General features: G+C 41.2%; 1 protein-coding gene across 2 annotated transcripts in view; it reads left to right on the plus strand.

Annotated features, from left to right (window-relative positions):
• Positions 1 to 14,045, plus strand: part of LOC108516342 (AP2-associated protein kinase 1) — a 176,356-nt gene that overhangs the window by 100,423 nt on the left and 61,888 nt on the right. For both annotated transcript variants that reach the window (XM_017853775.1, XM_017853776.1), the window contains exons 4-6: positions 4,038 to 4,146; positions 5,887 to 6,029; positions 13,807 to 13,928. In XM_017853775.1, the coding sequence (XP_017709264.1) occupies positions 4,038 to 4,146; positions 5,887 to 6,029; positions 13,807 to 13,928 (374 nt within the window). The remainder of the gene's footprint in view (positions 1 to 4,037; positions 4,147 to 5,886; positions 6,030 to 13,806; positions 13,929 to 14,045) is intronic.

Consider the following 14,045-nt stretch of genomic DNA (forward strand, 5'->3'; position numbering starts at 1 on the left):
AAAAAAAAAAAAAAAAAAAAAAAGCAATCTTGAGAGAAACTAATTCTAGACCTTAGAACTGCTTTCTTTCATCGTTAAGAAGAAGCTGAAATTTGCTTAAGAGGTTCTGTGGAACCATAATGTGATCCCAGAAGTAGACAGCAGTAGTGCTGAGTCATAAAGTCAGAAAAAGTTGAATGTTTGAAAGGAGGGTCAAAGCAGGTAGACGATGCTTCTTTGAAAACTTACTATCTGCAAATGCAAGCAGTAAGCAAATTTCCGTCATCATGGATTTGCACATGTCATGCTGAAGATCCAAGGAAGGGTAGCCTGAGCTAATGACATACAGTTATGTGCAATGTTCATTTTTACTGTTTTGAAGTGAGTGACATGTTATTGATAGGCAATTTAGAATGCTATATTTGTTTTCTTGAACATAAATATAAAGGTTTTCTTAGATATACTTAGAAATTGAGTCTTCCTTTTTTTTCATAAGTCCTTAAGATTCTTTACTAGGAATTCTTCTGTCACAGGAATTTTGAGACCAGGGATAGTATACCATGCTGCGCTTCAAGCACCATTAATTAAGGTGCCAGATAAACCTGGGATTTGTGATAATCTATAGGACCTGGGTTGAAGACCTGGTTTTCAAAACTGGTAGCTTTTGCATGTATTTATGAAAAAGGTTTTTCACTGCTTCAAGCAGTTAAATATGAAAATTAATAAGGTAACTACAAACCATTTAAAATATCTATTTAATAAAGCAGGTCTTCTAATAGTTTTTCAATACTTTATTAATGTTGTTTAATGATAGTTTAAAATAAAGCTTAAAATAACATAAACCCTTTAAACTTATCACTACTTAAATCATGTAGTAGTGATCTTATCTATGGTTTAACTGAATGTTCCCCACTTCCCTGAAAACCACATTTTGACTAATACTCATCATAATTCTGGTACTCCAAGTAATAGTTGTAGGCAAGGGCAACAAAGCATCTTTCCCTCATCCTGCCTTTTTCTGAATAAGCAGTTTGTAGCTGAGGTATTCCCTATGTGCTTCCATTCTATACCGCTACATCCATTTCTGTACTGTAAGTCCGGATCTGGTCTTCTAACCAAAATCAGAGGAAAGCTTGGCACTCTCTGGCCTGTTGCTGCTGAGAACAGGGCAGGAGCTACTGCCAGTGTACCTTGAATGTGAGTCATTCTCAACTTGTGGTAAGATTTTCTCTTGACCTTTTCTACATTTCACAGCCATTCAAACAGATCTTCTCTATCAGAGTTATAAACTAGTGGGGTTTTACTCTAAAATCTGAGATGTTGCTGCATCATCAGGTCATTAAAGCCAAATGCCATTGTCTCTCTCCAAAGAGGGAGTCTTTTCTGCTTGGACGTGTCTCAGGATATCTGCAGAAGAGAAAATGAACAGCAATTCGGACTTGAACTGTTCAGCAAACATCTTGGCAAACATCTTGGCAAGGTGCCATCTGCAGATGTTGGTTATCCAGTTTTGGTCCTTTAATGCCTCTTTACTTCCTGTTGGCCTGTGTTAGTCCATCTGTATTACTATAACAAAGTACCCGAGATTGGGTAGTTTATACAGAAGAGAAATGTATTTTCTTATTGTTCTAGAGGGTAAGAAGTCCAAAATTATCAAGGTGCTGACAGGTTCAGTGTCTGGTAGGGGCCTGGTCTCTGCTTTCAAGATGGTGCCTTGAGTGCTGCTTTCTTTGCAGGAGATGCTTTGTCTTTACATGGTGGAAGGCAGAAAGACAAACGAGCCTAGCTAGTTCCCTCCAGCCCTTTTATAAAGTTGCTTATCCCATTCATGAGGGCTCTGCCCTCATGACTTAATCACCCCCTAAAGGCCCCATCTCTTGGTACTATTGCATTGGGGATTTAAGTTTTAACATGAATTTTGGAGGGGACACAAGCCTTCAAACCATAGCATGGTTCTACCAATATTTTTTTGCTTTCTTCCGGATGCTTTATTATTCCTCTTAGGATGAGACCAACTCAGAGGCAACATTGCTGATTCTTTTTCAAATAGTTCAATGTAAGGACATGAGTCTTTCATTCATCTTTGAATATTTGGAGGATATGATCTTTATTTTGGTTGCAAAGAACTTCTCTCCAGTTCTTCTACTTTCGGGAATGTGTACATGGAAATGAGTTCTGGATGGGTTGATGATGAGACAGAAAAGCAGAGGGAAGGATAGGCCACTAACATGTGAATCCCAAAATCATTTTCTGTTTGGGAAAAACTTGAATTCTAAAGAATGTGTGTTAGCTTCATCATCTCCCTTATCTGTTATCCAAAGCAGATGCTCTAAGTCTTTTGTTTCATCAAACTTCTTTGTCATTCCTATACATTTAGGAAATGACCTTGTTCTCTACCAAAAATAAAACAACAGATCCAAACTCACTTGAGTTCTCTTTTTTTTCCGCCTTAAATCAACATGCACAGCCATCCTTGCCTCCTTCCTGCTTGCCAGGGGAAAAAAAAAAAGTTACCCTAAGACCAGTCCCTTGAACAGTACTCTTAATCCCACCCTTCTACTTATAGGACTTTTTCTGTCAATTATCATCATCCTCTCCTGTATCTTAAAGCTCTCTTTTCTTGACTCCTTCCTCTTTCTGGTGCTCAGTTTTTTCCCATCCTAAACACCCTTTCTCCTCAGTGCTGCTGCCTTAGGCACAAATGTTCTGCAAGAGTAATCTGTAGACCCTGGCCCTACTCACTCAACTCCCATTCTGTGCAAGTCCAGTTTCATTCTCACCACCATCCCATCCGTTCTCTGAAACTACTCTCACATAAGTCTCCAGTGACTTCCATCTGCCAATTCCAAAGCCTTTCTACTTTTGTCTGCACTTTTGTTGCATCTGCCATTTCTGAGGCAATGGTCTTTCACAATCCATCACTCAGAGGAAGGCTCTAATGAGTTTTAACTTTGATGCCCAGGGTTCAGGTGTGTTCACTTCATACCATGGGGTTTTCTCTTGTTTTGTTATGAAATTTGTTCTTCACTGTAAACAGCTGAATCTAATTAGAGTGGTGGTAGTTTCTGGTCTCACTGTCCAAATTGCTAAGTTTGTATGGTGACTCTCAGGGGACCACAAGTTTTCCTTCCCCTTCACCTTTTTGAAACAAAAGTAGGACAATTTATTAAAACTAGTTTAAAAAATAAAACCTTACCTTGCATTTGTGCAAAATCATATCACCCAGCTTGCCTTCTTTTCTTTCCTCAACTTACTTCTTAATTACTTTGGTTTTGAACATCATCGTTACAAAGTGCTGCCTCTCTGGAGATGTTGAAAGGACTATACTAAAATGTGAGGCCACTTCCAGTTCCTAGATGGGTCCTGACACATAGGAGATGCTCAACAAATACTGGTTGGATGAATAAATTCATCCACGCAGCCCTGAGAGATCACATGCAGTTCCAACTGAAGAGCTGGAAACATGCCCATCTTATATGCCAGTTGGTTGGCTTGAAAGGCCTAATTATGAGCAAAATGCCTAGGTCTGGATGCTATTGTAGTCCCTTTAAGACTTTGTAAATAGCTTTCTTTTTTTTGGTAGATTTCCCAAAGGGAGAAAACAGTATGAACTATTTAAAAGTCAAGTTGAATTAATTTTGTCCCCTAAAACCAGGAAAACATCAATTTTATTTTTCTTAATTAGAAGTTCATATATTTAAGTAGTTCATATGGTCTCTACTCTTTACCCCCTGCAGTGTTTCTGGAGAGGGGAGTCTTTGCTTCTAGTTTACGTGGAGCATTGATGCAGTAAGCAAGTAGGCACTCTGTGCATTTGACTCTAGAATTTAGGTTCTGGAGTGTCCTCTGGTTTAGTGGGGTTATGGAATTGCTATTGAAGATCTAGCTGTGAATCTCAGGGACCACTGGAAACCTGTTCTTGACCCTGCTCCTTAGTCTTCTCTGTCAACACTGTATCATCTCTGTATTTAAATTATCTGAGCTAATGGAACTGACTGGCTAATTCTGTCCTGTTGGCATCTGAAACTAACAATATATTTCTCATCTCTTGTTCACAGAGGGACCTGTCAGGGCACAAGAATATTGTGGGTTACATTGATTCTAGTATCAACAATGTGAGTAGCGGTGATGTATGGGAAGTGCTCATTCTGATGGACTTTTGTAGAGGTATGTATATGAACCATCCCCTTAAGCTGTCATTTCTCTAGCATTTTGATTGTCAAGGTTAGGCGGGTCATTTCACTTAATGTGCACTACACTCTATGGTATGTTCTGGTTTTACAGATGAGAAAACTAAAAGATACAGTCTGCTGTCAACTCTTTGTTATTCTTATAATGGTACAGACAGTTGAAAGTGTAGATAATATAAAACTCCATTTTTGTTGGGTTTAGGAAGGTTTGGTATTTGTATATAAATGAGGATGTATAAGAATGAGAATGAATGTTCTTTGTGATGCTTTATAACAAATGATGAAGGTGCATAATAAAGACTCAACTCCAGATGGACAAAAGAAACAGTACAGCTTCCCCAACTCCCTCACTTTGTGTTCTCTTTCCCACTTACCATGTGTTACGGGGTAAAAGAATCCTTTTCTTCTAATGGAAGTGACCCTCCTCTCCTTGCTCTAAAGCTATAATTCCTAGTAAGTTGAGGCTATATTCAAATGATGCAGCTGTTAACAGTGGAGTAAAGTCATTGAAAGCTTCAAGTTTCAAAAAACATTTATCTTGGGAAATTCAGACTGTAGCATGAATTTTTTTCATAGTTAATTGCATTTTATATAATCATTGTTTGGAGGTTTGGCTTAGGTCAGTGCCTTACTGTTTGGTGCTGTGTTTTGTAATCACCCTTAGTTCCATTAACATTTTCCCTACACTTAAGATACTATCCATAGGCCGGGCGCGGTGGCTCACGCCTGTAATCCCAGCACTTTGGGAGGCCGAGGCGGGCGGATCACAAGGTCAAGAGATCAAGACCATCCTGGTTAACATGGTAAAACTCTATTTCTACTAAACATATGAAAATTAGCTGGGCATGGTGGTGCACACCTGTAGTCCCAGCTACTCAGGAGGCTGAGGCAGGAGAATCACTTGAACCCAGGAGGTGGAGGTTGCAGTGAGCCAAGATCATGCCACTACAGTCTAGCCTGGCAACAGAGTGAGACTCAGTCTCAAAAAAAAAAAAAAAAAGATACTATCCATAAATTAAATATGTTGCTAATCCCAAAAATATGTGATGTTAACCAGTAATTTCAGCCCTTACTGTATTAACTATTTACCTGATTTCCTAAAGTACCACCAAATTTGAACTTGACTGTTTGTTTCCTCCTGCTCATTCCTTTTTGGATACTAAAACGTTTAGAGATCAGGCAGTAGGAGCATCCAGGCATCTGGATAGTGTTGCAAGTGACAGCATCAATCTTTTGGTCCTGGAGATTAGTTGTTGGTGGTACCATTTCTGCAAGCCAAGCAGTAAGTAGTGAAGCCAGAGAGACTAAGCTGTTCCTGAAGTTCAGACTATAAAACCATCTTCTTCCTGTTCCCTGGACCTATTGTGCCATCTGATTCTTACTAAAAGATATGGCAAGTTGAGGCTGTGGCCATGTCTCATACACAATGGACACAGTATAACCAGGCAACTACAGCAGGACCATATTATCAGTTCTACTAATCTCAAAGACATAATGAGGGCAGCTCACATCTGGGGTGCTTTATAAAATAAAGAAACGATTTTTGATGCATTAGAGGAGGCACTGAATTATAAGAAAACAAACCCCAAGCTGGGAGTCAAGACAACTAGGTTTTAATCCTGTCTCAGGCAGTGGTTAGTCCAGACCGCTTCTCTTAGACTAAATGACAAGCCTGAATGTTTATAACCTCTCCTTTGTCCTGTACGTACCCCCTCAGGTGGCCAGGTGGTAAACCTGATGAACCAGCGCCTGCAAACAGGCTTTACAGAGAACGAAGTGCTCCAGATATTTTGTGATACCTGTGAGGCTGTTGCCCGCCTGCATCAGTGCAAAACCCCTATTATCCACCGGGACCTGAAGGTACAGACCATGCTCTTTCATTACGTGCATTCTTACTGAATATTTTCTGTCTGCCCCAGGGATGGAGTAGATACTGTGGGGATGTGAGAGAAATTTAAGGTATGGTCCCTGTTTTTATGTTTATATTCTGCCTGAGGAGAGAAAATAACAAAGGAAAAAGTACAGTACAGGTATAAGTTTTATTACTTAAGTAGCCTCCAGAAATTCTTTATCATTATCAAATGCCTGAGCCTGTGTTGTTTCTGTTTTTCCTGATATACTCCCCCCACTTTTCAGGATTGTGAAAATAATTCTTTTAATTTAAATACTTAGTAAATAATGATGCTTGGTTTTTAAAGTCTTATTTCATATTTTGCAAAATCAACTAATTGATTTTTTTTAGTTGTCCTAATTGCGATCACCATGCACCGTGTCTTTCATATTGTAGTCACTTGACAGTGTTTGTTGAATGGAATTGGCACCTTGTCAGGGTTCAACTTAGCATGTATCAAGCACCAATTATGTGCCATGTGTTCTACTACATTTTACGTACAGTGTCTCTTCAGGGGGAGACATTCTTTGTTACATTTTATAGTTGAAACTAAGAAGCAGAGAGGTTATGTGACTTGCCTAAGGTCATATAACTAGGAAGGACAGTGCCAGAATTTGAATCCTGTGACAGTGTCTTCTCCCCAGCTCCTCCTTCCCAGGCTCCTTGGTTTTCTCCTCAAATCACTAGCCTTTCCGAGCCTGAGTTTTGTCATCTGTAAAGTGGAGCCAACAGCGCCTGCTCGGTTAGGGTGATGGTGAGGCTGAATGCGGGAGTGCTTGTCAATCTCTAGGCACATCCCTGGCACGGTAAATGCCTGAAAGGGCTCGGAGGTGAGGACAAGGGGAGGAGGCAGAGGGACACAGAGGATCCTTTTAGAAAGCAATATTCCCATGTTCTCAGAGTCTTCCTTTATATTAACTTTGTTTTTTTGGTTATTTTGAGATGAAGTCTTGCTGTCTTGCCCAGGCTGGAGTGCAGCGGCACAATCTCGGCTCACTATAGCTTCCACCTCCCGAGTTCAAATGATTCTCATGCCTCAGCCTCCCGAGTAGCTGGGATTACTGATGCCTGCCGCACGCTTAGCTAATTTTTGTATTTTTAGTAGAGACAGGGTTTCACCATGTTGGCAAGACTGGCCTCGAACTCTTGGCCTCAAGTGATCCGACTGCCTTAGCCTCCCAAAGTGCTGGGATTACAAGCATGGGCCACCATGCCCAGCCCTCTTTATATTAATTTTTAAACACTTACTGGATTAAATGAAGCCTGAATGATAATCATGTCATACCAGTAAATAACACCTGTCCAGCTTACATAGTTGCCAGGATGGCACTGCCTGGTGACATTCCCTGTGCTACAGTGAGGTGCTGGGTCAGCATCACCCAGTGATGGGGCCCTGGGGACAGAGCTTAGTGTCTTGCCTGGGATGCTGAGTAGGTTGGTGGGAGGGCTAAGGCAACGGACCCCAGCCTCCTCCTTCATGGCTGCAGGCCCCAGCCTCCTCCTTCACGGCACTGAACAGCCCACGAGATGTTTCAGCAGGGGAATGCGGAGCAAATCGGCATGAAAGGCCGAGTGAGGTTACCAGGCTCCATTCCCCAGCCAGCCCTCAGTGCTTTACCCCTTGCACCTCAGTGTTCCTAAGAGGGAGGCAGCGCAATGCTGGCTGGACACACAGTAGTTGGCCTTCTGTATCCACGAGTTCCACATCTGCAGATTGAACCATCTGCAGGTGGAGAATACACACAGTTGTCCCCTGTATTTGTGGGTTTTGATACATGGTTGGTTGCATGGAGGCAGATGTGAAACCTGCAGATAAGGAGAGCTGATTGTATTGGACTCTGTGGTTGTGTTTTCATCAATATTGAAGATCATCAGCCATGCTGCCAATTTGTTCACTGTGGTTCAGGAGACTCTTTCTCCTGTACCTTGGATATAAGGACCATGGGAAGAGGCCTGGATTGTGATTGTTGCAGAGAAGTCCTGGTCGCTGTTGTTTTTAGTCATTGACTCCCGAGATCTTACACTCGGTGCCATCTAGATGCTCTCATTAGCACGTTGGATTTTTATTGCTGTCTGCTAGTATGTCTGTGATGGACAATTACAGTTGCCTGCTGCACCTGCAGCTTCCCAAGGTCTGAGTGAAACGTCCCCAAGTGCTCCTGTTCACCCTGGCTCTGTCATTGCATTACATAGTCTCAGCCACTCTGAGCTTCATGTCACTGTGGGAACCAGCCACCACAGTTCTAGCAGCAGTCAGAGCCAAAGAGTTCTCTGTTTTCCTGTTTTCCAGAGAAAATGCTAGTTGCTTCTCTGTGAGCAGGATTTCCATTTGGTGAGGATATGCCATTGTGAATAAAAGTTAGTAGGATGTGGGAAAGAGCACAGGCCAGGCCTACCGTGGGCCTTGTGGAGCCAGTGCTACTCTGTGTATGGGTCTGCTGGTTCACACGCAGAACCGAGGAAAGCCCCCTTGCCCTCTCTACTGCCTGTGCGGTCTTTCTTTCCAATGACAGAGGAAGCAAACTGAAAGTGGTCCCTGTCCTTAAGCACCTTATGTTCTAAAAATAACCGTACCAGAGGCGCTGTTCTATTATATTGAAGATCTCTGTTCTAATACATTATTTTAACACTTTAATCGTTTTCCTCATTTTAAATTTTCATTTCTCTGAGAAAGATAAAGATCAGTATTGCAGATCATGGTGCAGATGTGGAAGGGTCACCTAAGCCAGCCCTCTTCTTTACCAGTGGGGAAACCTCCGCACAGAAAGGCTGTGACCGGCACAGGTAGTTGAGTGATCAAACCAGAACGGAGACCACGGGTTTTCACTCCCATTTTATTTTGTTGTATTATACCATGCTATTTGTACAAGCACTTAAGAAAGGAGAAGAAAGGGTTAAGGCTTAACAAGCACATTCATGTCGAAAAAGTCATAGATGTCTCCTCTTTTGTCAGAATAGAGATTTTGATCTCATGAAGTATAATAGGATGAAGATTCTTGTCCCATTTTTAGAAACACAGGTTTGAAAACCTGCATTCATCTAATCCTTCAAATTTTGCAGTGGCAGTACATTCTCTGACTGAAATGTCTAATGCCATACCTGTTTGGAATATCGAGATGAAGAGGTCAGTAGGAGGTAGCCTTCTAGATCTTTTTGCTAAAGCTGTAAGCAGAATTTGACAGTGACAACTTCAATAGCACTCTTAAGCTGAGAGGCTGGGAAATGAGGTCCGCAGCATCACACTCTCAAAGAATGGAAAGGTTCGGGATTGTAAGCAATGGTGACCAATCTTGAGCTTCACCCTAAGGGACTTTGCCAAAAACAAAGTCCCTCTGCAAATTCTCTGAAGCTTTCAGAAAGTGGCGTACGACTGTGTAGTTGGTTTTCTACCTTCTTAATCTCACATAATCTGTCCATACCCACTTACCCCTTTCCATCCCTGTTGATTTTTCTCTATGCCCGGCCCTAGTCATCTCACACCCAGACTGCTGTACCTGCCGTCATTGCCTTCCTTCTCCTTCTCCCTCAGTTTTGCCAAGCTATAAAATGGCTGTCTTCATGTGCTGCTGACCTGAGAAAAATGGTGAGTGGCGCCCGAGTGCCCTTCCTCAGTCTGCTGTCTGTGTGCTTCTCTGGTCCTCTCCCTTTCTCCTTCCTCCTTCCTCGCCAATCTCAACTGTCCATCCCCCTTAATTGCACAGTGCACATGAGCACAGTGGGTGAGGGTGTGGTGCTGGCAGTCTGGTGGCCTGAGCCTAAATCCTGCCCTACCAGCCTGTGACCTCAGACAAGTTAGGTAACGTCTCTGACCTCTTTTTTCTAATCTGTTAAGGGAGACAACAAGGCTTTGTAAGGATTATATGAAATACTCTAGGTTTTTAAAAGTTTGTGGAGCAGTGTCCGGCACTTAATAAGTGCTATAAGTTATTACCGTTATTATCACTCTGGTTTCTATGCGTTGTTCCTGTTATTGGTTTCACTTTTGTAAGTCCTTCACTTCCTCCACGGCTCCACATTATCTTGTCTTCTCTTTTCTGACAGCACTGGTTCATAATAGGTCCTTTCCCATGTTTTCAGCTTTCTTTGCAGTACTGGTGCCATGCACAGCACTGTTCCAGCCACAGTGACCTGCCTCTGTGCCTCAGACCCTTCAGGCACTCTCCCATCTCAGGGCCTTTGTGCTGCTGTTTTCTGCTTGAAGTGCTCTTCCCCGAGATGGCCCATGGCTGCTCCTTCTTCATCCAGGTCTCTGTTCCCCTCAGAGAGACCTTCCCTGACTTATCCTATTTAAAATAGCATTCCCCTTCACCTTATATACATTCACCTGCTGCTTTCTTGTCATAATATTTATCACTACCAGGCAAGTATAATTATTTTCTTCTTATCTCCAGTTGAACGGTAAGCTCCGTGAGAGGATAGACTTTGTTGTGTTCACAGCCTTATCCCTAGAGCCTAGAAAAGTTCTTGGCGTATAGTAGGAGTTGAAACGTTTTTCTTTTGTTTTTTTTTTAGTTTTGAATTTTTGTGGGTGCATAATGGGTGTATATAGGAGTTACATGAGACATTTTGATACTGGCATGCAATATGTAATAATCACATCAGGGTGAGTGGAGTATCCACCACCTCAAGCATTTATCCTTTGTGTTTATCCTTTGTGTGAAACGTGTTTCTTTGATAAATGTATGGTAATAAGAGCTTTTCTAGATGTACATTCCAGCATTAGAAGCGTAGAAACTGATTCAGAAAGGGAGTGCATACATCCAATAGGAGAAGCATGATTTTACGTGAGCCCTGCCAGGTGCATGAGGCCGAGGAGGAAGATTGTTGCTGAATGATGCTGAATAAGTGATTTCATCAGCAACATTTAAGGGTCCCTGGCATGTGTACAGCACTGGACAAGGCATTATGGGAGATACATAGGCATAATACGGTAGGTACCCTTTTCTCTAAAGCTTTGTAGTCTTACTTGGGAAGGCAAGTGTAAATACATAAGAAGTTAAATACCAACCCACAGTGAAAGAAACATTGCCGAATTATAAATGATTATCAGTGGTTATTACCCACCAAAGGTTTGCAAAATTTATTCACAAAGGGCCAGATAATAAATATTTTAGGTCTGTCACAACTGCTCAACTCTGCTGTCAGAGTTGAAAAGCAGCCATAAACTTTAGGTGAGTAACAAGTGGGCATGGTTTGATTTGGCCTGAAGGCCTTCAATTCTGTAGATTTTGTGGACTGGTCATGAAAGGTTTTTCTGGGGAGTTACAACTTGAGTGGAGAGTGAGCAGTTGAATAAAAGGAGCAATTGAATAAAAGGAAAAATTGGGTTATGTATGGAATGCTTAGGAGACATGGAACAAATCAGCCTGGCTAGTGTTTAGACACTTGGTTCCTTATTAACTAGATTTCTATTGTAGGGGCATTTCTGAACATAAAGCACTAAGAAAGTCCTGTCCTTAAGCTTGCACCCAATGCATTAGACAAGTATCATCACCCCTACTATAGTTGGAAGTAAGGATGGGGGCCTTGAGTAATTGCTCTGCTTCTAACCTGCTTCCGGTAGCGGGAATATAATTTCCTGTCCTTTCTAGGGTGAGTTTGTTTAGGTTCACTTCCCAGCTGTACCAACTATTAGCTGTGTGACATTTAGCAAGTGACTTAATCACTCTGAGCCTCATTCTCTCCATCTGTGAGAGAAGGATAATAATCATATTGGGATTATGAGGATGTAGTGGGATAATCCATGTAAAATGCTGAGTACAGTAGTACTGGCAATAATAAAGCTCAGAAAATGATGGCTGTTATTTTTATAACCTCTAAATTAGATTGAAAACATTAGTGTTGTTTTGTTGGAATTATTTTGAATTCCTTAAGTGTGTATATGCTCAGGAACCTTGACTGTGTCACTTTGTATAAGTAGATTAAATTGGTGAGCTTTATAAAAAAGACATAGATGATGGAAATATTTGCTTGCCTTAGCCTTATCTCAAAGGAACAAATCTCTTCTAATCATTCTTAATTCATAACCCTATGCTTAAGTATTGTTAATCATGGAGCATACCTGTGAAGGTTGATGGCCGTAGTTCAAACTACCTATGTGGCTGGAAATTCCAAGGTCAAAATTATAGATTAAAGTAATTCCAGGGTAGTACTGCCCCCAACTACATCAGTATATCCTCTCTGGAAGAACAATAGACTTTAAACCCAGATCTCACAAGCTTTGTACAGATTAAGTTCCAAGGAACGTAAGTTAACAAAACAACAAAACTCCTCCCAACACCACCATAAGCAAGGTTTAGTAGGAATAAGAAACAATAAACTGCAGAATCAGTTGGCAGCAGACACTTCGAATGTTGGAATTGGCAGATACAGACTATAAAATATACTTAATGTAATTCTTAGAAGAATTAAAAGAAGGTATAGAAACAAGTATAGAAATTAGAGCCTATTATAATTGACCGGTTGTTTTAAAAGAATCAGTAGTAGTACAGTAGTATGGTCTGGATATTTGGTGGCTCATATCTTGCCCCTGACAGACCAGGTTTGCTCACACATGCACACACATACACAGTGTTTTCTGGTTTATTCCATTCAACATACATTTTTTATACCAAGCATTGTGTTAGGCATTAGGTAGAGAAGACCAAGAATATGATTACAAGATGATGCTTATCAAAAAAAAAAAAAAAGATGATGCTTATCTTTAAGGAGCTTATCTTTAAGAATAGACTATCTTATAGTCTACTCTTGCCTTTGTTTTCCAAAGGCGGTCAGTCTTTGGAAGGCTGAAGACAAAAGACAATGGAGACTACAGTCTTAACGGCCTAACAAGATTTTTTGACTGCCATTTTACTGCCCACACATAGGCAGGCCTGTCCTTCAGCATACTAGTCAGCTCAGTTCATCTAGACCAAAAATCCGTACACCTTGAGTACATAGTGCCCACTATTTTGGAGTTGTCATTTCATTGGTAGAATCCTTTGATACCAGGGATTTCTCTAGATTTGGGGCGTTATAAGCTCCCTGCTGCCTAGAACTCCTAACTCACTGCCCAGAGAATTCATTTATTTAAAAAATTAGGGCAATACATTAACAGGAAAACTGCCCATTTATCCCCAGGCGTTTTATGACACTGAGAAGTAACTGAAACATAAACAGTATTAATTCTGAATATCCTAACCTAGTATAGTAAAGACATTTATATAAGTACTTATAAGGTCCAAGTGAAGTAATTCAGATCATGAGAGAATGAAATACTGAAGGACAATAGGGAAAGAGTGACATGTTATCTGAGTGGGAGCCTGAAAGTTTCAAAAAGGACATGGCATTTGAACTGGGGTTTAAAACGAGATTTTGACAGTTGGCTAAGGAGGTAGGGATTGTGGAGGGCCTCCTGGCCTAAAAGAAGAGCAAGAGCAAAGGCACAGGTCAGAGACTTGAAAGTATGAAGACGGTTTCTGCAGAGGTGAGAAATGTGGCTGAAATTTACAAAAATGGCACTCTTGCATCCCCCACTGTGGAGTTTCCTCCTTTTGCCCTCTCCACCCACTTTTCCCTGTTACTCTGCATCTCCTGTGTTCCACTTGGGATGACCCCTGTTGAGACACTTGGAGAGGAATAACTTTCCTGTGCACATAAATGAGACTGCCAGAAATAAAACGTTTTATTTATGTGACTGTGAAACCAAATTTTCACGTGCATTACTAAATTATATCTTGGAATGGGTGGTTGGGGAATGTTTTTCAGGTTGAAAATATCCTCTTGCATGACCGAGGCCACTATGTCCTGTGTGACTTTGGAAGTGCCACCAACAAATTCCAGAATCCACAAACTGAAGGAGTCAATGCAGTAGAAGATGAGATTAAGAAGTAAGCTTTTTCTCCTTTCGTGGAGTTTTGTCCACAATCAGATGAGCAACTTTACTTTCAGCTTATGGGTGAGAAGATCAGGGTGGGGAGAGAATGGTGATAGTTGTCCTTCGTCTC

Source organism: Rhinopithecus bieti, unplaced genomic scaffold (genome assembly GCF_001698545.2).
Source record: "Rhinopithecus bieti isolate Rb0 unplaced genomic scaffold, ASM169854v2 scaffold_36315, whole genome shotgun sequence".
Lineage (NCBI taxonomy): Eukaryota > Metazoa > Chordata > Mammalia > Primates > Cercopithecidae > Rhinopithecus > Rhinopithecus bieti.